At 40.3% G+C, this 26,535-nt stretch overlaps 2 protein-coding genes across 5 annotated transcripts in view; both read right to left on the bottom strand.

Moving 5' to 3' along the window:
* Window positions 1–860: 860 nt before the first annotated feature.
* The window catches only part of grm8a (glutamate receptor, metabotropic 8a), a 287,983-nt gene continuing 262,308 nt past the window's right edge, over window positions 861–26,535 (bottom strand). For 3 of the 4 annotated variants that reach the window (XM_063500399.1, XM_063500397.1, XM_063500398.1), the window contains exons 11-14: window positions 25,679–26,045; window positions 2,824–2,964; window positions 2,529–2,634; window positions 874–955 (exon numbers count right to left, since the gene is read on the bottom strand). In XM_063500399.1, coding sequence (XP_063356469.1) covers window positions 906–955; window positions 2,529–2,634; window positions 2,824–2,964; window positions 25,679–26,045 — 664 coding nt within the window. In that variant the 3' untranslated portion in view covers window positions 874–905. Of the gene's footprint in view, window positions 956–2,524; window positions 2,635–2,823; window positions 2,965–25,678; window positions 26,046–26,535 lie in introns of all 4 variants that reach the window. The other variant, XM_063500400.1, reaches the window with a different exon arrangement.
* The window catches only part of znf800b (zinc finger protein 800b), a 298,466-nt gene continuing 294,389 nt past the window's right edge, over window positions 22,459–26,535 (bottom strand). Inside the window, exon 12 of the transcript XR_010096766.1 lies at window positions 22,459–22,472. The gene's annotated coding sequence lies outside the window, so the exon portion shown is untranslated. The remainder of the gene's footprint in view (window positions 22,473–26,535) is intronic.

Genomic DNA, 26,535 nt, shown 5'->3' with positions numbered 1-26,535 from the left:
ACTCAATAACTTTCACTCTCCTTTATCTTCTGGCCCATTTTCCAATAGCAGAGAAAAAAAAAATAAAAACCCACCTTTTTTCTTTCAAACTCAAGTCATTTCCTCATTTTTCAAAAGCATGACAACAAAATCTACACATTTGCAAAACATTCCTTTATTATAAATAAATCTCCTTTTTGTATAAAAACTGGCATGCTTCAACCATGGCATTTTACAGGTTCACAACCCAAGGCTACAACCCGGATAGCCAAGACAGGAGGAAACACACTCATCTCATTATGCAAGGGCGATCCATCAGACAACGGTGAGACAAGAATGAAAAAATCGTCACGACCACAAAAATACCTACAAGTAGAGAATAACAACAAACATGTTTGAGTCTCATAGATTTTCTCTTACATTTCTCTTTTTAAATATCTTTTAAAATGTAATTTGTTAAATCTCTTTTTCAGCCCCACCTTTTGCCCTTTAGATATAATTTCTACACATTTTTTGAGTTTTTTTTATGACTTTTTCTCTTTTAAAATTTTTGTTTTTGTTTTTATATGTTTTAATAGTTACTCTGTCCACCACAGTCTCCTATGGTACCACTTTTTTCATGTTGTTTCTTTTTTTTTCTTTTTTAAAACAGGTAAGTTCATGGTAGGACCAATGAGCTGTGAACAGCAGGAAAGCAGGCACACTGACTGGCTGTTTATGTGGTCCCACCTCTGTGATTTGATGGGGAACAATACAAAATGTCTCATGCTTGAATTCCATTGGGCACTCTGTCCGTTTTCCACTTTTTCAGCCAATCAGCTGAGTCACAGCTCTTCCTTCCCCTTGGCCCTGCCCCCACAACACGTCCCCCCTCCTATTCAATCCCCCCCTCTTCTTCATCGTCATCTTCTTCCTCTATGGTCCCTTCACATGGCGTGATTACTGTAGCTGACATATGTCATCTTAGTTGATGAAGCTGCGTAAAGAGTTAAATAAATAAGATGGAGCGTGCGTCAGGGGGACAAAATTGTAAAAAAAAAAAAAACATGAAAGGAAAATTGGCAAAGAAATGTAACAAGCAACGGAATAAAAGTAAAGTGACAAATACGAGGAATGGAAAAGGGCAGGGGGAAAAACAAAGAAGAAAGACCAGTTTAGAAAACAGTGTCACATCAACAGTCCGCTGTAGTTGCTGGGGCTTTTTGTTAAACTGTGATGTCTTGTGTCCCCTCAAGCATGCTGCGGTAAATGTCAATATTTTTGCTGCAGAGCAAGCCTCTAACAGCACCACCGTTACACACTGATGGAATAGTTTTGGGTTCTTTTCCTCTCACTTGTTTTCACACTGCCTGAGACTGCCTGGATGATAGTTAAAGTAATAGTAAATAATAATAATAAAGCTAAAAATTGAAATAATAATAATAATAACAATAATAATAATCATAATAACTAGAACACTAACAAAAATGGTAAAAACAAACATCTAGACACCTTTGATAATGCCATCTTTCTGTTCAATCTGCTTCCTGGAACATCAAACTTTTTTCTAAACTTTTTGCAAACAGAAGCATTTAAATAGATGACTAAGCAGTTCAACCATTTGCTAAATGAATGAACTGTGACCTGCTTTCCTCACTGATGCTAATAAAGTGCTGACAGAAGGGCAGGGCAAGGTTTGGCTTCACAGTTCTGGAACCTATTATACACGTGCACACAGAACTCACAAACTACACACAAACAAGTGTTAATAATTCCTTAGTATGCTCACGGGATTTCCAGCAAACGCACACACGCGTGCAAACCAAGAGTAACTGATACGTGCGCACTGCAGGAACCTGAAACAAAACCACCTCGATATAAACACTAAGCTACTCGTGCACACGCACATAAATCCTCCCTCATTTCATTTTATCTGCAAATTGCTAACACCGGGACACAAAACAGTCTCTAAGTGAATTTAACAGTGCTTCGACTAAAACATGGTGAGTACAGCAGGCATGCAAGAAACACATTTTCAGTAAAAGAAAACAGTATCTAAGGTTAATGTACACGTGGAGGAATATTTTATTTGTTTGATTTTTATAGCGTTACTCCATCACAGCATGCAATTAACAAAATATAAATGGATCATCCACAAACTGGGTGGTTGGTAAATTATTTGGTTGCTTCCAAATGAGCTCACATAAATGGCTGCCAGGCTGCTTCATAAACACATTATGCTATACTTGATGTTTTTCAATTACGGCTAACTCTATACTGATTCAAACCAGAAAATTAGCCTGAAAATGATGTGTGTTTTTCAAATCACATTACTAAATATTACTTTGTTGTTTTCTATTAATGTCTTCTCTGCTATTTGCTCATATTCTAGATTTCTTGACCAATCTACATGTATTTGACCTTGGTGATGCATTTTTTTCAATACAAGTGTGTTGCTTACTAAAGAACTGATGTACAACTAAAAATGTATTTTTTCTTTTAATTATATAAAGCTTGTCTCTTTTAAGTTTATATGTGTAATTATAAAATTTTGGTGTTCTCTTACTCACTGTTGGTCTCCATGCTCTCACACAGTTCAGTCTTAACTTCTCCATTTGGCCGGTCTCCTCCCTTCTGAGTCAGTTTTCCCGACATGGTGGCTGCTGTCACGATCGCCTGCATAGTCATTTATTCATAATGAGAATTTTATTAATTATAAATGAGGAAAATGGTCTTAGTATACCTACGTTCTTCTTTCTCCCTTTGTAATTTCATAAAAATATTTTCTGTTTAACGTCAGCCAAAATCGAAATATATGGATTTGGAAAGCATTATGAAAACATATAAGAGTAAAAGCCATGTCACCTTGAAGCTCCGTTTTCGTTTGGGTACGTTCTGCTCGGGGTGGAAGAGGATGATGTAAACCTTGGGCATGTAGAGCATCCCCAGAGAAACAGAGGCAGACAGGCTCAGAGAGATGGTCAGGGTAGTAGTTTGTATATACATCTGCAATGAGAACGAGAGAAAGAGTCATTTATTACATTTCAAGTTGTCAGAAATAGTCTGTTTAATCATCCAGTGTCAGAATACATTTAATCAAAGGAAGACAAGGAAGTCAGTTGGGAAGTGGCGGGGGTAAGGAAGTAGAGGGTGGTCTAACAAGGGTGATATGAGCAGAAAATTTGTCAGTGACAGCTACGACGACACACAGGCTAGTATATAAAACAATAACATGAATGATGGCACCAATGAAGTTGCTTAATTGCCCGTGTGCTGCAGAGCTCGTCTTCTTGTCTAAAAGTCGAAAATGATTCTCTATGTTTTTGTCAGAAAACACTAGAGAAGTGGGTTTATGACATCAGTTAAGAAGATGGTGAGGAAAATTACACAAAATTGACTTTCAGACAAGTTTTCCTGAGAGTTTTGATAAGATTTTGTCTGATATCACATACAGCTGTGAACTTGCTTTACTCTGTTCCCATCCTCGGTTTTGCAAGTGGATAACATCCACCTGAAACAGATATTGCTTGGGTCAACACTGGCCTAACCACATTCTCATTTTACAAGAGTTTTTGAAGATTAGAGCAATGTCGAAATGATTGGTGAATCTTTAACTCTTCCACAGCGCTGGATTCTTTTAGTCCAGTCGAGGAACTGTTCTTCATCGTGCAATGCCAATCACAGTATATATATATATCAAAAAATCTGCAGATAGCAGGATGAAGTTTGGCCTGTATGGCATTCTATAGGAGTAGAACAGAAAACTTTAGATTTCAGAGACTGAGTTGATGGCAAACTAGAGTTTCCATCCAAAAATAAAATCTGTGCATTTCTATATTTATTCAGTTGTGAGTGTGCCGAATTGCCATATAGACAGACAGGTATCCAGAAACTGTCCTAGGTGGCAGGTGCTAGTGGACTGAAGGACAGATATGATGACATGTGCTTTAGGTAGAGAGTCAAAATTGCTAAGTTCACCTACCAAATTTCACCGTTCTATTAGAAAACAGCGATTCTGCTAAGTAAGCTAAGGTGCAATTATGATGAAACAGGAGGGGAGTTCAGGCAGAGACATTAACACACTGAAACATTCTGCAGTGGACTAAGCACTAGTTCTTAGTGGATCCTTAGGGAGTTTCATAGTGTAGTTTGGAGGAGGACAGATGTAATGACAGGCTTCACCCACAGCCCTGACACAGCTGACAACATCTCAAGACAAAGGCCTTATCAGGCAAGCAGTGTAGTGGAAGGACTGGTGAAAGTAGAGTGTAGTAAAAATGCAACAAGGAAAAGTAGAAGACTCGTGGAGACAGAAGGGACATAGGGAAGCAAAGACATGACAAAAAACTGATGTTTAAGAATGTGGCAAGAAAGAAGATGAGAAGTGTGTGCATCACAGACACGATGATCAAATGAGAAGGACAGAGTGACCAGTGAGACCACAGCAGTCACTGCTGTCAAGAAGAGAACTGAATCGGGCAGTAACTACAGCCTGACAAGAAGCAGAAAAACAACAGACAAAGTAAAGCTGCACAGTGTGGTAAACACCATGCTACTACCGCAGTTTTATTTTTTTTTTGAAAAAAGTGTTTGATCCAAAGCAGCTCATTTCATTTCACTGTGAGAACAAAAACACCTTTCATGCCATACATTTGCAACACACAATCACAATATGAATAATAAACAGAAAGCCTGACTTACACTCAATAATAAGAAGTCATTCTTTTAATATCACACTGCGGGAAAGAAAGCAACCAAGCCAACATAGCAACATAGAAGTACTTAAAAAAAACATACTGAATTCATCCATGAAATATGTCCTGAAAATTTGTAACAAAAAGCAGGTATAGAGTTTAATTCAGTTTCATTGTTGGCAATAAAAGCCTCTAGAACATGCAACTGTCAATTTGTCAAAAACAGCTGGAACTGGAAATGTACACTACAAAAAATTAAGGGTAAGCTAAGGCTGTTCTCTTAGTCAGAAAGACCCCGGCTGTCTTAGCGTACCCTTACTAGATAATTTTGTGCTTACAAAAAGTAAAGACAGTAAAGTCTGGAGTAACACTGTCTTTAATAAGCAGCATCTCATGTCCTATTTCAGTTGATACGAGCTCTGGGTAGTGACAGAAAGAATGAGATCACAGATACAAGCAGTGGAAGTGAGCTTCCACTACTCCTTCGAAAAAAGCCAGTTAAGGTGGTTCAGAGATCAGACTAGGACGCCTCCTGGATACCTCCTAGGTAACAGGTTTTAGGAATGAACTACAGGGAGCAGGCCCTGGGGCAGACCCGGGACACACTGGAGAGATTATGCCTCTCGGTGTGCTTGGGAACTTCTCTGTGTCCTCCTGGACAAGCTGGAGGAGATCGCTGGGGAGAGGGAGGTCTGGGCATCTCTGATTACATTGCTACCCCAGACCAAGATAAGTGGCATAAAATGGACTGATGGTGTTTCTTGTCTAAACAAAAAACCTGACCAGATCTCTTGACTCTGATATAAAAATAAATCATTGATTGAAGGGATTTAAGTATTAAACAGCAGCACAAATCTAATTAAATACTTTAGGTGATAATACCTGAGTCTCAGCACTGGCTTCTTAGATTAACAGCTGACTTTAAAATGGTCGATGACCTGGTGAAAGAAGCTCACAGAGACGCATTAGTATTATATTTATGAATGTTTTCGTAGGCCCCTGATTAACACTAAACCCCTATGAGTTTGCCCTCAAACATGTATTTGAAGACATCAAGATATTGTAACATTTTAATAGTATCCTTATACTTATCTGCAGCTCCATGCTTTTATCCCTGCACCCTGGTTGAGTAGTTTTGCATAATTCACAATTCAAAATAGTCCTTTTTTTATATTATACTGGGCCTTGGTGCAGCTCCTCAGTTCCTCCTCTGTCTAAAACGAGCCATTGTGTCTCCCTTATAACTCCATATAGACCAGTTTTTTTCTAATTGGCTATTTCTTGCAAACAAAAATATTTGATGAGGATGGACATGCCAGAGCTGTGTCCCTGAGGTGACTGTGTGTCCCTGACATCATACAGAAGAATAGAATAGAAAACCTGACTAGACAGTGAACCTGAGCATTTAAAGAGGGATTACAAGGATAACTTGTGCATACTTTGATCTCATTTGAAACTTAATATGAGCTTCCACTAATATACCAGTATTATACTGCATGTAAAAGGAAGTAAGGAATATCATAATGGAGCCCCTTTAATCGTAATGGCCCAAACTTAAATTAGTCTACAAAAATATACAACAGAGGAACAGACATGCCTGCCTGAGGGTTTGAATTAATTGCAGTGACAGTAGCTAAAGCATAAGGGGACTGCATGGTCAATAAACTGGAAGCAAGCGGATGCGTGCAAAAGCACAAACATGACCTACACGTGTAAACTAAGAAATAAACTCACATGAACAGAACGTAATATTAACTTCACATGGGAGTTATTATTCTTCTGGGTGACCTTCCTAAAAAAAATAGACCCTGCCTGCAGCTTCATTATAGCCTCTGATTGCAGTTATTACCCCACAGCTGCACGCAAACACTCGCACACAGCAGAGCATGTGCAATCAGGACCAAACTTCACAGTCGTGTGAGACACATCGTCAATTAAACAAAAGAAACCTGATCATGAAAGAAATTTGCAAGAGGGGAATTTGTAGATTCATTTACACGTTGCCATATTGTTTCTTTTTCAAATCTCCTGCCAACAAATTGTCTTTAATTGAATTGCACTGATACAGGGAACAGTAATTCGCTATATCTGAGAAGAACAGATGGAGATGGAAAAAGCATATTTTCACTAGGAGAGAGAGAGAGGAATAACTCGAGAAAAAGAAATGGCTGAAAGAGCGAATGACGAAAAAGGAAAAGGCAGAGTAACTGCGAGAGGAAAAAGATTTATTCCCTTAAGCGGTGAACTTGCTCTTACCGAAACAGCAGCAAGTCTGCTGATAGCCACTTCCATTACATCTAGCCTTTGGTCCAAAGTTGTGACCTCCTGCTGTTATTTACACAAAGACTGAAACACATACACAAACACAAACTGAGGGCTGAAATCGTCATCCTCCACCTTGTTGTTCGCACTTGATGCAGGCTGAAATGCGTGCCACGGAAGAGCGCGCTATTAACTCAAAAGACCCACTCAAAAAAATAAAGCAATGACCTATGGCTGGCTGTATTCAGCGTCCTCCTTTAAGGTTTAAAACATTTATAGATGTGTAATGAGATTCAGGATGTGGAACAGACAGATAGAGCAGATGTGTTTAGAGCCTTGGCAGACAAACTGGAGTAAGGAAGGTCACGAAAGAAAGAGAAACAATTGAAAGTTTGGATTCATGGTGCCCTTTTAATGTTTTTTTCAGTTTATTTTTCACTGTCAACAAGTAATAATGACCCACGCAGACTTTGAAGTGCTGGGTTGATTTCACAGGAGCCTTTTTATGGAAACCTCATGACTCATATTTACTTCATTATTTCCTCTAAAGGAAACTGCTCATCTAAGAATGATCGTCTTCCACAGAGCTTGTTACATTTCAATTAGTGCTTCAAGGATAGTTCCACTGTTATTCAACTTAAACCTTATTGTGCTGACTACAACCATTTATAACCACCTATAGATTTATTACATTTCTGAGGAATACTTTTCATTTCGACTATACATGAAAATGGTTCCCAATAGGCCATAAATAGCTAAACTGTATTAGAAATGTAAATCTAGACGGAGACAGTTCGATTGTCTCATAGTTATCGGGCGCAGAAGTTCAACTCCTCATCATCACTGTGCAACCTTGAATGTACACTCAGTCGCTGATACTGAATATCTGTGTAACAATGTAATTCCTGGCCAATTGTGACAGTCTGGCAGCTTAAAAGTTCAATGACACGTCAGTTGGTGCAAAGACGGCAACTTTCTTTTTGCAGCAAACCCATATGATAGCTGAAGCATGACAGTTCATCTAAAAGGCTATTCTGAGTTAACTCGGCTGCACTGTGAGTGACACTGAAATGGAATGTACTTATCAAGAATACATTCTAAGTAAATTAAGCAAATTAGACCCATCTCCTTCAGGCTCATTGCTTTACACAAAAGGTCATGTACATATTAAGTTTATCATGTTATATGAATTGAAAATGGCATTGTAATGGGGGTATTTCAAAGTCCATATAGGGTGTCAAACATATGGCTTGGGGGCCTGAATTGGCCCAGGAAAGACTCCAATCTGCCCTCCCTGCAAAAGTAAGTACATCCTTGATATAGAGTAATGCTTTTGGCAGTAATTTTGGGTGAAGCAGTAAAATGCAGGTAAAATTTTGGTGATTTATGGTGAAAGCTGTTCCACCCACAGGCTACACCTTTATTCTTTCATGCCATGCTTTCATTTACTGTCCATTCTACATGATCAGTGCTTCTCTCTCGTCCCACCGCAGAATAACTATAAGTGCACATGCTTATTACGAGTAAACATGTTTGCCACAGCGCAACTGATAGTAGAACAGACAACAGTGCACCTGCCATATGCGTTGTCCCAGTTCAACTGTTAAAAAGCAGATGATTGGCTCTTTAGGGAGAGAGGCAACACAGCGGCACTCTTTGGCATTGCAGGATTCTTCCATAAATTTCGATTCGGGATCCTTTAGGTGCCATTCCTCTTGCATTATGTCATCTCTGGGTTTTTATCTGCACCTTTTGTTTACTCTTCGTCCCTTCATCAATACCGCTCAGCTTTCAGAGGATTTCTATTGGCAGCTAGAAAAAAGAAGCCAATCAAAGAGAGGTAGTGATGTCGTTTAATCACTGCTGTCATGTAGTTTAATCAATCGATGCGAGTGGTGACGAAAAGAACGAGGTTGCAGATTTAAGTGGTGGAAATGAGCTTCCTCCGAGGGGGTGTCTAGGCTCGCCCTTAGAGACAAGATGAGCAGCTCAGTCTTTCAGGAGCAGCTCAGAGAAGAGAGTCTGCTCCCTCTGCTCCCTTGCATCAAAAGGAGACAGTTGAGGTGGTTCAGGAATGTGTCAACGATGCCTCCTGGAGGTGTTTCAAGACTTGTGTCTCTCAGATGGTTTAGGAATGCCTCTGCATCCCCCTGAAAGAGCTCTAGGTGGTAGTTGGGGAAAATAAGGTCTAGGCAGTTCTGTTTATTACCGCTGCCCCTCTGACCCCTACACATACAAGCAACAGAAAAGACGGATTTGACATATGTAGGGGTTTTAAGAAACACAAAAATCCCAGCTTATGAGGCTTGGTGAACCATGACATGAAAGCTTCTGAGTCATTACATGGCATCTGTGATTATCGCAACTCCTTTCATACTCCAAAACAAGAAAAGGGTAGTGAAATCAAAGAGTCCTGGCAAGCGACTTATCTAAAGAGAGAGAGGGAGAGGGAACGAAAGAGAAGGAATTTGTATGAATATGAAAGACATTGTGGGAAAGTGAACGAGAGAATAAAGAAAATGCGAAAAACAAACAACAAAGGAAAGTTTTGGGTGAAATTGGTGGAATTGGAGGAGTAACGAAGAGTGATGAAGGAAAAACACAGCAACAAAGAAGCAAGAACCAGTGAGTGAACTGAGGAACAAAGTCTTGTATCTCTCATTGCCATGGGCATGTGGTTTGTGATGCAATAGCATTTTCTTTTGGGACATTTACATTGAGGTTGCACATCTTAAAGCAAACTCTGTCACAAATTTTGATTTGTATTACTATTTTAATTTTACAGTGATCATGTTTTTTCTTAGTTTTTTGGTTTTTTTTACAGTGAGCACTTGCCTGTTTTGCCTTGTTGGTATTGTTTTGCACAACGTGCATTCCGTTCAGCTTTAATTCAACCTACAATATTAGAGGGAAGACCGAAACAATCAGACGACCCCCATATAAGCAAGCACTTGGTGACAGTGGAAAGGAAAAACTCCCTTTTAACAGGAAGAAACGTCCTCCAGAATCAGGTTCAGATCTGCCATGACTGATTTGGGGTGAGGGGATAGAGAAGAGAAGGGCATATGAACACTTTGGAAGTGAAGACGGGAGTGGAGGAGAAATGCTCAGGGCATTATGGGAAGCCCTGCAGCATCCTGAGCCTATAGGAACATAACATCAGGGTCACCTGGTCCAGCCCTAACTTTAAACTTTATCAAAAAATAAAGATAAGTCAAATTTCAAAAGTAACTGATGGCTCTGCCTCCCATTCTACTTTTTATTCTACTTTTACAAACAACAGGAATCACAAGTGAGACTTCAGTCTGAGAGCAAAGTGGTCTGTTGGTGTAATATGGTTCTATTAGATCTTGAAGATATGATGGGGCTGATCATTCAAGCCTGTTTATGCATTTAAAACAAATGTGTTTTAAATGCATGCACTGTTGTTTAACTACCATAAAACTGAGAAGAAATCTGTGCAAACTTTAAGATGAATATAAAAATCTATTTTCAGGCACATCAAATTTTCACAGGAAAAAGCTTGTCTGGAGCTTTAGGAAAACATATTTTTATTGAACTATCACCTGCCATCATTTGGACACTGCTGTACTAAATTACTGGGCATTTACTTAAAGCTGAACTCATGTTCAACTTTGTGCTGTCACAGATTTACTAAGATCTCTAGCCAGAAATCAGTCCATTCTCTCCATGGAGTGATGTCTCCCAGCTCTCATTTGAAATAAATGACCACAGGCTACTTTGTTTCTTGTATCGAGTCAGGGAATGGTCAGAGAGGAAGATAGCCAAGAGAGGAGAGAAAAGAAGGGTAGTGAGAGCATTGTTCGAGACATTTTCCATTTCCAAAGACATTTTCTTTTTTTCTTCATCGTTTCATCAGCCTCTTTGCCATTCCCTCACTCCTGCCCATACAATCTCTAATGATTGGCCGGCACTCTTCACTGCACTCCAAACTCCCTTGTATCTCTCTGTGGAATATTTTCCTCTGTCCTCACTACTTCTTTTTCTATCCTTCATTATATCTGTCTATGTTGCTCTCTTCTCCTTCATCTTTCTGCCTTTTCAACCTTCTTATGTTTTACAGAACGTCGCCCTGTCATCTCCTTTTCTCCACATATCATCTCTGCATGACTTAAAAAGCTACCGCCTGTGCATGTTGATAGGGAGTTAAAACGTCCTTGATAGGTACCTGTCCTATATAAATATTTTGGCGAGCAGAATGACTTTTTCAAATTGCTTAAAGGTCCTGAACTAACTTCACAATCCCATTTAGAGTCATAACTTCCTCGGTATGTGTGTCTGGGTTCCGCTGTGTGCTTAATTGACCCCGCCTGTTTCTCTCAACTCACGCCATGGGACCACTCATCATTTTAATCACCTAAGCCACGGGAGGGTGAAGAGATTTAATTCTTATTTATATATTTAAAGTAATGTGAGGAGTCAGAATAGAATGATTCTTCCTATTGGGCAAATGTTAAAAAATATAAAACACAGTATATATAAAAATTAAGATTTTTTTTTTAATATTGATGTTTTTCTTTTATTTTTAAATATTCTGAATATTCAGAATTTTAACTATGTTCTCCCATATTTATGGACTATAGTTTGGCTCACTAATATTAGATTACATTTCTTTTATGTATTACAACAAGATGGGAAGCTGCAAAAATTGACTATGATGTCATTAGCCAGGTGGGCAAAGCCTTAACTATACTACAATGAATACAACCAATCTGGGTTTCTTCTTCTCTAAAGTCAGCTACAAAAATATGTCTTTTCATTCAACAGTTCTGCCTTCTGCCCTGCACACATGCAAAACACGGAGGGCAACAAAACACCTTTTTTTCCCAGTGCCTCAACGTACTACAACAACATGGCCTGTGAAGGTTTTTTAAGGTTTCTTACTAGGACAGAGTTACCATTGAGGAAGTACTTCGACAAGCAGGGATACACCCCCTTCCTATCCCAGTTTCAATTCACAGCATACATCCTTCATGAAGACTCAGAACAATGTCTGTAAGCATCAACAATCATCATCAAGCATCAACAATCATCATGCATTATCAACTTGCTGAAGGTAAAGTTCAGCAAGTTGTGTTGGTTGTGTCTGCTGAAGTTTAAACTGAGCATTAGAATGAGGAAAAAGGTGACGTAACTTTGAATGTGGCATGGATGTTGGTACCAGACAAATTGATCTGAATATTTCAGAAACTGCAAATCTACTGGCATTTACATACAAAATCATCCCTAGGGTTTACAGCGTATGGTCTGAAAAAGAGAAAATATCCAGTAGGTATCAGTTCTCTGAGCAAAAATGCCTTGCTGATGGTAGAGGTCAAAAAGAAGGGACAGCAACTCAAATAACCACTTATTTCAGCCAACGTATGCTGAAGAGCTTATCTGAGCAAAAAAAACCCACTTACCCTTCAAGCAGATGGGATACAGCAGCCAAAGACCACAACAATTTGCACAGGCTGACCAAAATTGGACAACAGAAGTCTGGAAAAATGTTGCCTGATACGATGGCTCAGAATTTGGAGTAAACCACATCAAAGCATGACTGCACCCTGCATTATATAAAGTTCAAACTGGTGGTCGTGGGGTAAAAGTGCAGAGGATATTTTCTTGGCATACTTTGAGCTCTTCAGTACCAACTGAGAATTGTTCAAATGCCACAGGGTACATGGGTATTGTTCCTGACCTTCCCCATCACTTTATGACCGCATTGTACCCAACTTCTAGTGGCTAAAACATCTCACAAAGCTCAAATCATCCCAAACTGGCTTCTTGAACATGACAGCGAGTTCGCTGTACCTCAATCATCACCAATCCAACAAGGCACCTCTGGGATGCTCTCAGGACAATTAAGATAGAAGACAGAAGACCGTACTGTGAGTGATCACAGTACGACTCAAACCCAAATGTACTCAAAAATGAGTTCAAGCTAAGGCGTTTTATTTAATGTTTCTTTTAAGTTACTTTTGCTGCTTTTTACTCAAGATGCTTTTTATTCTGAGCTTGTTAAATCCTCAAGTTACCCAGCTTCTCACACCAACATGGTGCTATGATGAAAAACTCTTTAAAAAAAAAAAAAGCAGCGACACAGGACATTTCACAATCATATTTTAACTTTGTGTCAGAGCAGCATAATTGGGCCCAAGCTCAGTGGTCCCTGTTGTCCACCAAGTGCCTCATTACATTCTACAAACAGCACTTAGAAACTTTCTTTCTCCATCTAATCCATACTGGTCTGGAGTCTGTGTGTGTCATAGAGGACATAGAGTATTTTGTGAAATAATGTTACAGCTATATTTGGAGTTGTGGAGCTCTTCTTGACTTGCAAATCTTGCAAGGTTCAGCCAGTAGCCCCGAGTCAAACAAATTCTGAGCTATATGTAAAAGTTTTATTGTAATGCATACTGTGAGGGTGGCCTTGTTGTCAATAGTATGCTTTCCTTTCTCTCTCTCTCTTTCTCATAACTGACATAACTGTGTCCCACTGTGCACAGCTCCAACCAATTAAAATGCCCAGCATGGACTGATGTGGAGTATCATCAGGCAGCAGACTGCTGTCCAGGTTGTGGAAAAAAATAACGTGTTACACCTTGAGCAGGAGGATTAGGAGTAACTGTGTCTGTGCTCCACTGCCATGAATGTTAAATATTCTTGTTTCAGTGGCTGATGTTTTGCACTCTTAACAGAAATCGGGCTGGAATTTATATGGAGTACACTGCAGCTGTGAACTACACATGCACAGCCCCAACCCTCTTTTGTAATTTTAGAGGAATTAATAAAAGAAGAAGGTAATAAAGTCCCTTTCATTTGGGGAGTTTATTTAAGGGAAAACATAAAAGGCTTTCATATTGTTTCTTTGGTCCCTTTAATTAAAGTTTTTATTCACAGAGTACGCTAACTCTTCCAGCTGAGGACAGCTCTGAAGAGCAACTGGAGCTAATGAAATGTTGTTTGATAGTTTTCCTGGTGTTTTCATTTTCTTGTTGTGTCCATGTTGTCATTCCGGCAATTGCTAATTCTGGAGAACCAGAACCAGACCAGCTCTTTAGTGATAAAAATGAGCAGTAAGCAAACAAAAGCGCTCTCCTGATTAGAGACACGTGAAGAATCTTTAGAGTTCATGAGTGTTTTTGTAGTTTGTGTGCATCACAACAGCAAACACAAACCGTTTGTTCTCCTTAAGTGTTGGTATGGCTTAAAATGCACAGATATTGCAATCACAAGCTTGTTTATTTGACCAAATATAGAAGCAGAGGTGCTAGCCGGTATTTTCTGAATCACAAACTAGTAAAAGCCTGTCTTTTTGTTCCATTGGCTTAAAATATGCAAAAAAGTTAATGAAGGAAAATTCCGCTCATCATTAAATTACAGAATTGGAATAAAAACTCAAACTCTATGCCACTACCCAACAACTCTTTTGTTGACCGAGGATTTTCATTCCAGTGACAGACCTGAATGGTTCCTGCCACGATTTGGGCTGAGCGAGCTCCAAAATTCCCAAGCCAAGTATCTCCCATCTACTGCCAGCAACCGGGTGCCAGTTTACTGCATCTGCACAGCAACAGCTTGAAAGGCAACAAACTGAATTTCTGTTGGGATCAGCAGGAGCTGCACTATAGCACTAATTAAATCGGTGCTACATTTATCTATTTCTAGATGGGGTTTTTTCCATTTTGCCCAAATTATCATCCTTGTGCTTAATTAAAGCAGCACGACTCATGTGAAATATCTTTCAATAAACATACTTCTTATGCACTGTCATGGTCATAAACTGTAAAATATTAAAAAAATAGCGTATTTTGAAATGTTAACAGTCATCCAAAGGAAAAAAAAAACAGTGACTTCTAACACAATAGAGTGCCAGGTCTGAAGACTTTATTTAGTTCTTAGTTTTTACTTTGTCATTGCGTTTGTTTCTCCACAGTGAGGCATGTGTGATGATGAAAGAATGACAGTTACAGTGGAGGTGGAAGATAGAAAAGTGAATAAACAACAGCATTAGTCAGAGATGTAATGGTGACGAATGTTGCTGTGGACCTTAAAAGAGAATTTTGATGAAAAGTTTGGATTTATAATGTTCTTTGCCTGCCTCTACTGCTCCCCTGGGGAGAGCCTGCGTGCGTCTCACTGAGTGTGCGTGAATTCCAGCGTGCACGTGTGAGTGTTCTTAAACGACCGTGTTTGTGAACGCAAAGGACGCATGTGCAAATGTGTAAGTGTCTGTGTGCGTGTGTGCGTGTGTGTGTGTGTGTGTGTGTGTGCACGCGTGTGTGACTGCGAGCATCACTGTGTGAGGCGGCCCCCCTTGGGCATCTCCCCCCATCCTTCAACATCTCACTGTTTGATGTCGGGATCTGACACTTGCTGTCTGTCTCTCCCCATTCTCAGTCGAACGACCAAATCCCACCAGAACCCTGGAAAAGATTGCAAAACCCATTCCTTCAAAAATAAATGAAAGATTTTACTGTTTTTTTTTTTTTTTCGCACACACACAGCCTGCTCAGGTTAATCACCCCAAGGATCGGGATTGGTAAAGTCTGTCAGAATGAAGACGGTGATGTCTAAATCCAAAAAAAAAAGGAAAAAGAAAAAAGAAAAACATTGTTCAGATGTGATCTGTTCTCTGTACGTGTTCCGTTGATCCCGCATTGCGACTGCGGGAGTTACAAGCTTGTGATGTGTTTTCTGGTATATTACCTCATCCATTTTTTTTACTTAGCCTCAAACCAAGAAAGTTTTAAATTCAAAATGTACACTTTTAAAGGTGCAGGCATAAGTTGTTTGTCAATCAAAGAATGCATCACCTGCCTTTGCTCTGATCCCATTAACGAAACAAGGAACCTACTTGCAACCAACCACAAATGGGCTTCACTAATAATGTATATCTGGTGGAATTCAATAAGGGATAAATTACCCCCTAACGCCGCTTCAGTCCTTAATGAGTGAAAATATATTCTGCTTACATGATGCTTGCTTACAGGAGACAGCATTAGGAAGCGCCATCATCAGCATAAAAAATGCTTTGATTACATTTTGGCCACTTGAGTTAGTAAATTAACCATTTACGCAGTTACTGATGTAGTATTTTATTTCATTTTTGTATTTTATTACAAAATAGGGTCAATGGAAGTGGATATGTTTGAGTAGCTGGGGTCAACAAGCAGAAAACAGGGCACAAGAGAGGTGAAGAAGAGTTTGAGAGCAGGGTGGAGTGGGTGGAGACCATTATCTGGGGTGATTTGTGGCAGGAGGATAGCAGCAAAAGTGAAAGGGAAGGTTTAGAAGGTGGTAGTGAGACTTGCTATGATATATGGTTTGGACATGATAGCACTGAAAGAAAGACAGGAGGTGGAGCTGGAGGTGGCACAGCTGAAAATGTTAACATTTTCAGTGGGAGTTCCCAGAATGGTCAGACATGGGTATAACACAGGGACAGGTCAGTTTAGGAATATTGTAAAAAGGATGCTGAATATGGAGCTGCAAGGCAGGAAAAGAGAAACCACAAAGAGGATTTGCAGACTTAGTGAAGGAGGACATGCAGAGGGTTGGTGTGACAGCGGAGGATGATGAGGATAGGGTGAAACGGATGAGACGCTGTGGCGACGCCTAAAGAGAGGAGTCAAAAAAAGAAGAAAGAAGGCAAATTTCAGAAGCAAGAAAAAAGCCAAACACAACCTTTTTACTATTATCTTTAAAATAGGATCCATGCTGAATTTCACTTAGACGCCAACAAAATAGCGCCACAAAAATGTATTTCTGCTTTTTTGGGTGAAAAAAATCAATTTCACTTCAGATTTTTCTTCTTGTTGTCTGACTGTACTACTGCTGTACAGAAAGAAAGTTAAAAACTCTACATGCCACAACTCTGCGTACTGTATTGTAGTAAATGCAAACCATTTTCAAGGATGTAGGTCTGGAAAACTGATATAAGTGAATCAGCTTCTGGCCAATCAGAGCAGGGATATCAATTAAATGCAACCCAATAAATGCTGAAATGTGATGCCGTTGGTGGCTGAGAGAGATCCGTGTCACAGAGAGAGATGCCGGTGATGCTTAGATGGTCATGACTGCATGAGAACAGCTTTGGTTATCTGTCTGGTTCCACAGTGATTCAGAAACGTTATTTTGTTTCCCACATCCCTCTTTATCCCACTCTCAGCCTCTTTGTATCTCTGTTTCAGTTTTATAGTTTCTCCTCTTTGATGTACATTATAATCTCTCTCTCTTTCTCCGTCTCTCTCTCTCTCTGATGTTGGCTTGCAACTTTCCTCCATCTTAATGTTTGATGGCTGTGTCAGTCCCACCTCTTTTGAGTCTCTTTATCTTTTATAATGTCTCTCTCTCGCTCTGCTCTCCCACACTCTCTGATTCACTGCTTCTCTGCAGCATTCTGCCTTGTATTTTCACTCTTTCCACTTGACATTTGTGATCTTTTCTACACCCCTGCCTCCACTTGCTTCCAATCTCTTTTTCAGCACTGTTGCCACCCTCTCAGCCCACTGTCTCCCCTCTTGCTCCGTCTCTCACATCCTCTTCTGATTACTATAGATTGATTACTGAAGGTTACTCCTAGTAAAGATCTGGGCGGCTGCTGGTGCACCACCGGGACCACAGTTACAGCCATAAATCTATCTTTTGACGTTGAGCTGTGACACTGTGTGTGTCTCAGCGTGTGTGTGTGGGTGGGTGCAGTAAAGGACAGAGATGGATTTATAATGCAAAGAGATTGATAGTCTGCGCTTTACACTCCTGAAAATCAAACATAATCACCAAGAAAAGAACAAAAATGAGGAATGTTACTGCAATATTTCACTTCCAGTGTTGGGTATTTTTAGGTCAGGACTCCTTCTTTTCTCCTGGGTTAGACAGCAGAGTGCTTATGTACTTGTGTGTTTTCACGAAAAGTGAGATTAAAAATTTATGATTAAAAAGTAGAATGATGAGGTGAAGGAGGCCGCGAGAGACAAAAGGTGCATAGGTGTGTACGAAAAGGAGCCGCAGTGATTGAACCTGCTGATTCATATTATTCAGTGCATGCAGCTGTGTCCTTCTATTACATCACAGCATGAGTCAGTCTTTTCTTAGTCTGGATTTAGGCTGTATCACATATCTCATTGTTTTACTCTGTAATGTAGCCCAAAGTTTTCATGCCCAGAGAAGAAAGAAAAAAGAAAATCTAATGAATAAAGTCATATTTTAGCAAAGAATTTCTCCTGGGCCCGCAAAATAGCTTAATTCTATACTTACACATGTAGATATTTTAACTCTCGGCAGCTCCTCCGATGGTACTAGGATAATTAAATAACATAAAACTCACTCAAATACGTCTCTGTGCAAGCAACTGGTGTGCACTTAACGATTCAAAAACAAACCTACTAAAAAAATATCCACCTGCTGTGAAAAAGACACACTCACACAAACATACACACACACAAACACACAGCGAGTGGGTTTGTGAGTAGAACTCGAATGGTTGCTTCTTCCTCGGTTGGAGGCAGAAAATAACAAGTTGGCCATATTTAGGACATCTGGAGAACAAGAGAGCCGGCTCACATAGAGGCACAAAGAGACGTACAGATAAAGAGAAACAGACAGAGACAGGAGAAAGCAGAGAAATGAAAGATGGCCTTATGTCGATAGAGTCGGGCAAAGGAATGATGAGGCGCACACTGAGAGAGATAGCTGCAGAGAGGATGTACCATGTGGTTAGGGCTCTACAGCAAACAGAGTGAGGTGGAGGGAAGCGCACATGCAACGTTCGCACAACACAACCTTTCACATTTCTGCAGGGTGTGGCAGAAGCTGTTTGGAGCCTGCATCCTCTGCATAGATGCATGACCTATTTCATAACAATACTTTTCCCTGTCTGTGATGGTTAAGAAGCTCCTTCTTTGATGATTTATCTCTCACATCCTTAGCCTGTATCTCCCAGTCCTCCTGCATCCCTCCATCTCTCATTATAAAACTGCCTTGCAATGCTTTCCCCCCCCTTTGACTTCTTCCTCTTCCCCTTTCTCTGCCTGCTGTGGCTCTGAATCTCAAATCTATATTTGTCAGTAAAAGAACTACATAAAGCAGTTCTAACTATACACATAGGGTACCATGAAAATAAAGAGAGTCTAAACTTGCTTGTATTCTTTTTTAAATTTTACACAGGCCCCTTACAGTATCACAGGAAACCTCTAAGGTTCTTGTCTTCTGAACACAGATATCCTAAAAAGTGTGTGACGTATGATGCAACATCTTCAAAAAGCGGCAGCGAAATGGCTGCAGACAAGAGGCTGGCTGAACAGCAGAAACAGACAACAGCTGCCCGTAAACACCAGACCAAACGCTGAACACAGCTTGGTGTGTGTGTGGGAAGGAGTAAAGGTCATTAAATGAGAGTCAGAGGATCACCGCAGAAATATCAAGAAGGCCGTTTACTTTGAGTGCAAGAGCCTGTCTTGGGCAATAAAAGAGAGATTTTAAAATTTGCCTCATAGTTAACACACAGTCCACCGGGGTCTCACAGCACAAATTTTTGGAATAATGCTGATGGACAATCACCTATTTTATCCTCTGTATAAACATTAAAAACGACCACACTGTCTGACATCATTTTATTTACTATTGTTGTTCATGGACTCCAGCAGTATGGAACGGAAGTGCTATTGGACACCAACAGCAGCAAACTAGTTTTGACTTCCTCATATATATGTATGTATTTATATATATATATATATATACGAGTATTGTTGCACCCCTAATATGTATATATATATATATATATATATATATACATATTAGGGGTGCAACAATACTCGTATCGATATTGAACCGTTCGATACAGTGCTTTCGGTTCGGTACGCATGTGTATCGAACAATACAAAATTTTTAATTTATTTTATCAACTTTTCTTCTGACGATGCTGTCTGTGTTGAGAGCTCAGTGGATCTGCGTTCGACTTATCCGCCTAGGCTGCACTGTCGAGCGCAGATCCACTAAGCGCAGCGCAAGCTAGCGAGACAGAAGTTGCTCGTTGCAACATGGCAAATTGAACGTCCCCCACCATCATTCAGATCTGGTGTTTGGAACTATTTTGGTCTTCATGTGAAGTATGACCCTGAAGGTAAGCGCGTCATGGACAAAAGTAAAACAGTATGTCGGATGTGCCACGCAATGCTCAATTACATTGGTGGGAACTAGTGCGTTAGCGCAGTTAGCTTGTTAACGTGTTGACGCCGTCCAGCCCCACGCACGGGGCGATCCGTGGTAGCTCGTTAACGGAGATTTGCCGTGTTGTGGCGTTAATGTCATTTCAACGAGATTAACGCTGACAGCACTAGTGGGAACACAATGAATATGACTGCACATTTACGCCGACATCATCCTAGCGCGAAGACAAGTGGAAGCAGACAAAAACAACAAGCACGCATGCTACAAACTTTACCCGAGTCATTTAGACCGCTGTTAGCACATGATTCTCCTTATGGGGACCTGATATGTTTAATATGCTGCTGAGAATATACCCCAGAAGAAGAGTATAGTATAGCTTTTATTTTGGAAAGAGCCATTTCTCTGTAATAAACTCTCTTTTCCAAAGATGAGTGATTTCTCGATCAGATAGATTTATTTTTTTATTACTTTGTTGTTTCAGCAACATTAAATTTAAAAACTGTACTTTTGAGTTAAAATATATATTTATAATTTTATTAAATGACAAATTAAAAAGGCATGAACATTTTTTTGTATTGAAAAAATATCGAACCGTGACACCAAAGTATCGAACCGAACCGTGAATTTTGTGTATCGTTCCACCCCTAATATATATATAAAGCCAATGCAGAAGTGCCTTAAACCTGCATCCTATCTCAAAGCCACCAGATGGTGATGGGTTATGGTTACAACTGTTCTGTTACCTGCGTTACAGACATCACAACTATCATACAGAACCAAAGAAAAAAAATGTAATTGTCTGCTTTGATTTAAAACTAAAGCTCTAGATTTCCACCAATGTCTTTAATCCATCTTGTTACGGTTCCCTTGGAGAGGAGCATATTAGCACAGAGTCCACCAAACACTCTCTGACAAACTTCCTGTCTCATGGTTTACTGTTTTTTGTGTTATTGCATTTGCTCCTTTGCTAGCAATGGTTCAGAAGTCAATTTCTCTATACATTTAGTTTTGTAATGTTTATTCAAACTCAGTATTCAGTATTTATTTATTCAAGGATTATAATTTTATAATTATAATTTTATTTATGGTCTTGGAAAAGATCAACATTGCACATCAATCTCTCTTTGTTGTTTAATGCGAGCCGACATCTTTCAGGGCTGGCAAATTCACGTCTCAAAAACATTGGTTTCAACCAGGGAAGTTGCATTCACTTGCAACTTATAAGTAAGTTATTCTCTGATAGGGAGTTCATCAGCCGGTCCGGGACAGCCAACAGGCTGGTTGTGGGCCACGGCCCGTAGAACACCCATATCTGGTATATACCGCCTTTGGTTAAACAACAGTTATCATGAGTTTCAACGCTCTTTCGTCATGACTTGATGGTCATCAGAATTCCATCAGAGTTTCAAGAGCACATGTGGTACAGGCATGAAACATACTTTCAAATGCAATGAGTTACTTTCATAATCTGACTGCTGAGTGCAATGAACAAATGACAACTTGTATCAATGCGCACAAACAAACGGTCACATTCTGTAACTGTTTCACACTTAATGCAAGGGGCTGTTTGATAGAATTGGTTCTTGTTGGTTTCTGTTTTAGAATATTTTGACCCAGAGCACGAGGAGCAGCTTCTGAGCCATAGCACCACACCACACAGACAACAAATGACCACACAAAGCTATCTCCATGACAACTGAGCAAACTCTGTCTGCCAACATGGGCCCTGAAATGTGGTTGAAGAATCTGAAAAGATGTACGCCAGTGGACCTTGAGTTAAAGATTTTCTTTTGTTAACATAAACGTTTAAATGCTCCCATTGAGATGTGTTCCCCAACACTGACTGTGAAAAGAAGCGCTGAAGCACACCTGCTAAAGAAAGGTTCTTATAATCCAAGCTCTCATACATTTGAAATGTTCCCACAAGGCCAGTGTGAAAGCCACTGTTTTGAAAGAAGCCTCCACACAATCCCAGAGGCAAGAACTAACTGCAGTAAAGTTTTCAGGTCCCTGTAAATTTCACTGACATCAGCATTTCAGACAAGGTATAGCACACAACAATGTAACTGTGACTTTTCTGAGCATGCCGAAGCATCCAAACTTGATTATCACTTGCTGCACTGTGGTATACTTCTATTAACTGTGTACATAGTCATACGAATGTTAACTCTTATATCAAGATACCAGGTGAAGCATGATAATCACAAAGTAATGAGAGTCATGCTGTCACCTAACCTCCAACTAACTTCACTGCAGCTCCATCGCTCTCCCCTCTGTCTGAAACCAAACCTATGCCCTTGGTAGAGCTCTCCTCATTAAAGTCCCATCAGCAAGTCACATCATTACCTGTTTACTCCATTCACTCCACTCTCTCCTCCCTCTCTTCTGCTCTCTGTGTTAGCCAGCCAGCTGCCACACACTCCAGAGGATATCCCAATTAGAAACAACATACAGAGACAAGCGAATGTGCGCTGGTGGATATTCCAATTAAATACAACCCATCGGACAAACATGCTAACACAAAATGCACACAAAATTGCTGGTGGACATTCTAATTAGCCAAGCAAACAATGCATGGACGCTGCAATGCCCGTCCAGTATGACAGGATGCTATGTCCGATAGCATGCATTCACACATAGATATGCCCTCATGAATATGCACACAAATTACTTTTACAGTTAGGGATGTGCAAAATCCTGCCATGAAACATTCGGCCCCTTTAAATGGTCACAAGCACAAAACATTGCATGTAGTCACAAACACAGAACTCGCATAACATGAGCAGCTTGCCTGTCATTCACAAACAGTATCTTGATGGATTTGAGAAGCTGCAAGCAGTTATAAGAAATAGTCTCCTTATTTTGGTATAACTGTAGAGTAAGGTTATTCCAGGGGAAAAGGAGAAATACTGAACTTACAGATACACTTAAAATGTATTGCATCAACAATTACTCCAAGTCTCCGACTTCTTATGGAAAAAATGAGAGTGCATGAAACATCCAGCAAGAGTATGATTTCCCTGATGTGTGATTAGACGGGATCACTTTGATGTCAGCTCTCTGCCATGCGACAGAGCCTGGCACCCGTCTTGAAAGGAAAATGGGCTTAGATGTAGAGAAAAGGGGGAAATGAAAATATCCTGACTATCACTCCAAAATAGGAAGAGATTATTAGAGCTGACAAGTTTTTGGTAGAGGTAGAGGAAGAGAAATCTGGAATATTCAGCGGACACAGGGCTTGGACTGTTTATAAAACACTTGATATAGCTACAGCGATGTTATCCTCTGGAATCTGGAGCCTCAATCTTAGCATGTTGACATGTATTTGAGTATATACAAAACTCAATTTTTAAATGATAAGTTTATCACGTCACTATGGAGGAATTTTGTCCAACGTGAATGGCCCATTTAAGGTCATGTCAAAGCATCTCAATTGGATTTAAGTCCAGAATTTGACTAGGCTTCTTGGATAGCTATCTGGAAAGGGTTTGAAAGCCATTTCTAAGGGTTTTGGACTCCAGTGCATCCTGCTGAGAGCCATTATCCACAAGTGGAGAAATGGCGGTGGCATGGTGGTTAACACTTGCCTCACAGCAAGAAGGTCCTCAGTTCAATTCCACCATCAGGCCAGGGTCTTTCTATGTGGAGTTTGCATGTTCTCCCCGTGTTTGCGTGGGTTCTCCCCGGGTAATCCGACTTCCTCCCACAGTCCAAAGACACGCAGTTAGGGATAGATTAATTGGAAACACTAAATCACATCATAGGCAATTTAAGTGTGAGTGCGATTGTTTGTCTCAGTCTATAAGTTAGCCCTGTGAGAGACTGGCGACCTGTCCAGGGTGTACCCTGCTTCTCGCCCTAAGACAGCTGGGATAGGCTTCAGCGACCCTGAAAAGGAGAAGCGGAAGCGAATGGATGCATGGAAGATCTAAAGTATTGCAGTCCACACTTGCCTTAGTTAAGGTCAGTGTTTATTATTCAACAACAAAGAGACTGAGAAAAAATGGCGTCCATGGGAGAGTTGGTGAAAACCACTGCTGACCAAAAAGACATCTTGATGATCTCTGAGATTTTGGGAAAATATTCTGTGGACTGATGGGACAAATTGAACTTTTGGTGGCAGTGGTGTTATGGTCTTGGGCTGCTTTGCTGCTTCACTTTCTGGTAGCTCAACTCGCTATCAGAAACTCCTGAAGGAGAATGTCCACTCATCAGTTCTTGCAACAAGTCCACCTCTTAGAAGCTCAAAAAAGAAAGTTAAAAAAAAGCCTAGTCAAAGTCTGAACTTAAATCCAATTGAGATGCTTTGACATGACCTTTAACAGGCTGTTCACAGCGGGCCAAAGTCCTCCATAGTGATGTGACAAACTTTTTACCAGTTATCGCAAACTGCAGTTCTTTCTTAAAATGTGTTTGACGATTGGAAACATGCTAATGAGACAAATACGCAGAAACATGAGAAATCAGGAAGCTGGTAAATACTTTGTCACAGCACTGTATATGCCTGTTTACTTCTATCGATCTAGAGTAATGTGCACATTTTCTTTATACAGATGTATAGAGTGTGTTTAGCACTGTGATGTAAAAAATGCGACTTGGACAACAACAAAAAAAAAAAATCAATGACCTGTCATGAATCTCAATGAGTGTATGAAGTGTGTTATTGTTGAAAGCAGCATATTCGCACTATCAAGAAATGGAATCAATAGACCACTGCTGCTTTAGCTCGAGTAAACAGTACGCTTCAATATGTGTACGGTCTTATGAATCAGATTAGCTATATTGGTGCTTACGTGCGCATTCAAACCCACTGTTTCTAAGCCGATAAGATGAAAGGACACTGTTTAAGAGCCAGTCACGCTATCACTCATACCCTCACACACACACCTCACGTGGCTTTTATTCTCATCGAACACCCATTAAGAATTAACTACAGGTAGGAAGAATAAGCTCGGCAGTATAACTCTCTATAAGCCCAGACCATGGCACGGTTCCAGTCCATCAGACAGACAGTAAATCCTCTTGTACTCACGAGGGATTGTCGGGAGATTTCTGACTCTAAGCCAATAGTATAGCTACAGTTGTAAAACACTTCTGTACTTCAGTGCCAAGAGATACGGTTTTGATTTTGAAAATTTGCAGGGAGGTAGTAAAAGGACACTTTTTGCCACAGCAATACATCAAACGTATGGCTCAAAATGCAATTTCAAAACTTACTTTAAAATCTGCTTAGGAGTTTTGAACCACGTGAAGCAAAAGCGAACAGACCGCACAACCACCTTGCACCTGCCAGTGAAGTTTTGTATTTTAAAAAAATATTGCACTTAAATATAGATCTAACTTTGCTCAAGCGCAGCAAAACACAAATTTGCCCTGCTGTTCACAGTAGATGGTGATGTTCCAAGAGGAATTGATTTGAATTTTAAAGCAGTGATATAAAGGGAAAACAAACAGTTAAGCAAGCACACACATATTACAGTTTGATCCTCAGAAATCTTGCAGTTGATTGGGGTTGAAGGACAGACACCAACAACACACTTTCCGTTTTCTCAGGATGTAATAAGTGTCATCCAAAATATAAACACACTCACCCGTTCTGCAGACTGGGACGTGCCAAAAAAGATGGGTATGAACGCCAGCCAGATGATACAGGTGGTGTACATGGTAAATCCAATAGGCTTGGCTTCGTTAAAGGTTTCGGGCACGCCTCGCGTCTTGATTGCGTAAACTGTGCACGTAACCATCAGTAGAATTGAGTAACCCAGGGAGCAGATGAGAGACAGGTCTGAGATGTCGCACTTGAGGACTCCACGTGCCGCCATGGGGTCCTGGGTCCGCTGCTCGCCATAGTCCACTACAGTATGGGGAGGGTCCACGGCGAACCACACAAAGACACCCAGAAGCTGAACTGAGATCAGGGAGAAGGTGATGACGAGCTGGGAGGCAGGAGAGATGAACCTGTAAAGGACAGAATGGTTGATTAAATTTTGATGTAGCAAGGATGAAAAACTGCAATTAATGCTAGAAAATATGCACTCATGGTTACATTACTCAGGTTGCACCAACTTCTTTTCATGAGGTGAGAGCATGTTCCACCAGCTCCCAGTTTGCGTTCAGGAGACAGTCCCCCTCTCTTTTCCCTTTCATAAGTGACCTTGAACAATCCTTTAGTTTGCTGATATATAGGCTGTAGCGATGATAAACGGAGTACCTCTGCTTCACTCAACTCTTTTCACTATTTTCATATTGATAAATCACAATAGCATGTCATTAACTATTTGTTAGCTGGTATTTTGTCCTGTTTCTTGGTTGTGGTCTTTCTATGTCGCTCTTGTCTGCCATCTCTTTCCTCCTAACCCCTTACTGGTTCAGCAGATGGCCACCCTTATCTAAGCCTGGTTTTGCCAGAGGTCTCTTCCTGACAAAAGGCAGCACTTCCTCCACCACC

The sequence above is a fragment of the Pelmatolapia mariae genome, linkage group LG17 (genome assembly GCF_036321145.2).
Source record: "Pelmatolapia mariae isolate MD_Pm_ZW linkage group LG17, Pm_UMD_F_2, whole genome shotgun sequence".
Taxonomy (NCBI): domain Eukaryota; kingdom Metazoa; phylum Chordata; class Actinopteri; order Cichliformes; family Cichlidae; genus Pelmatolapia; species Pelmatolapia mariae.
Note: the sequence above shows the minus strand (reverse complement) of the source record. Positions and strands in the feature narration are given on the sequence as shown.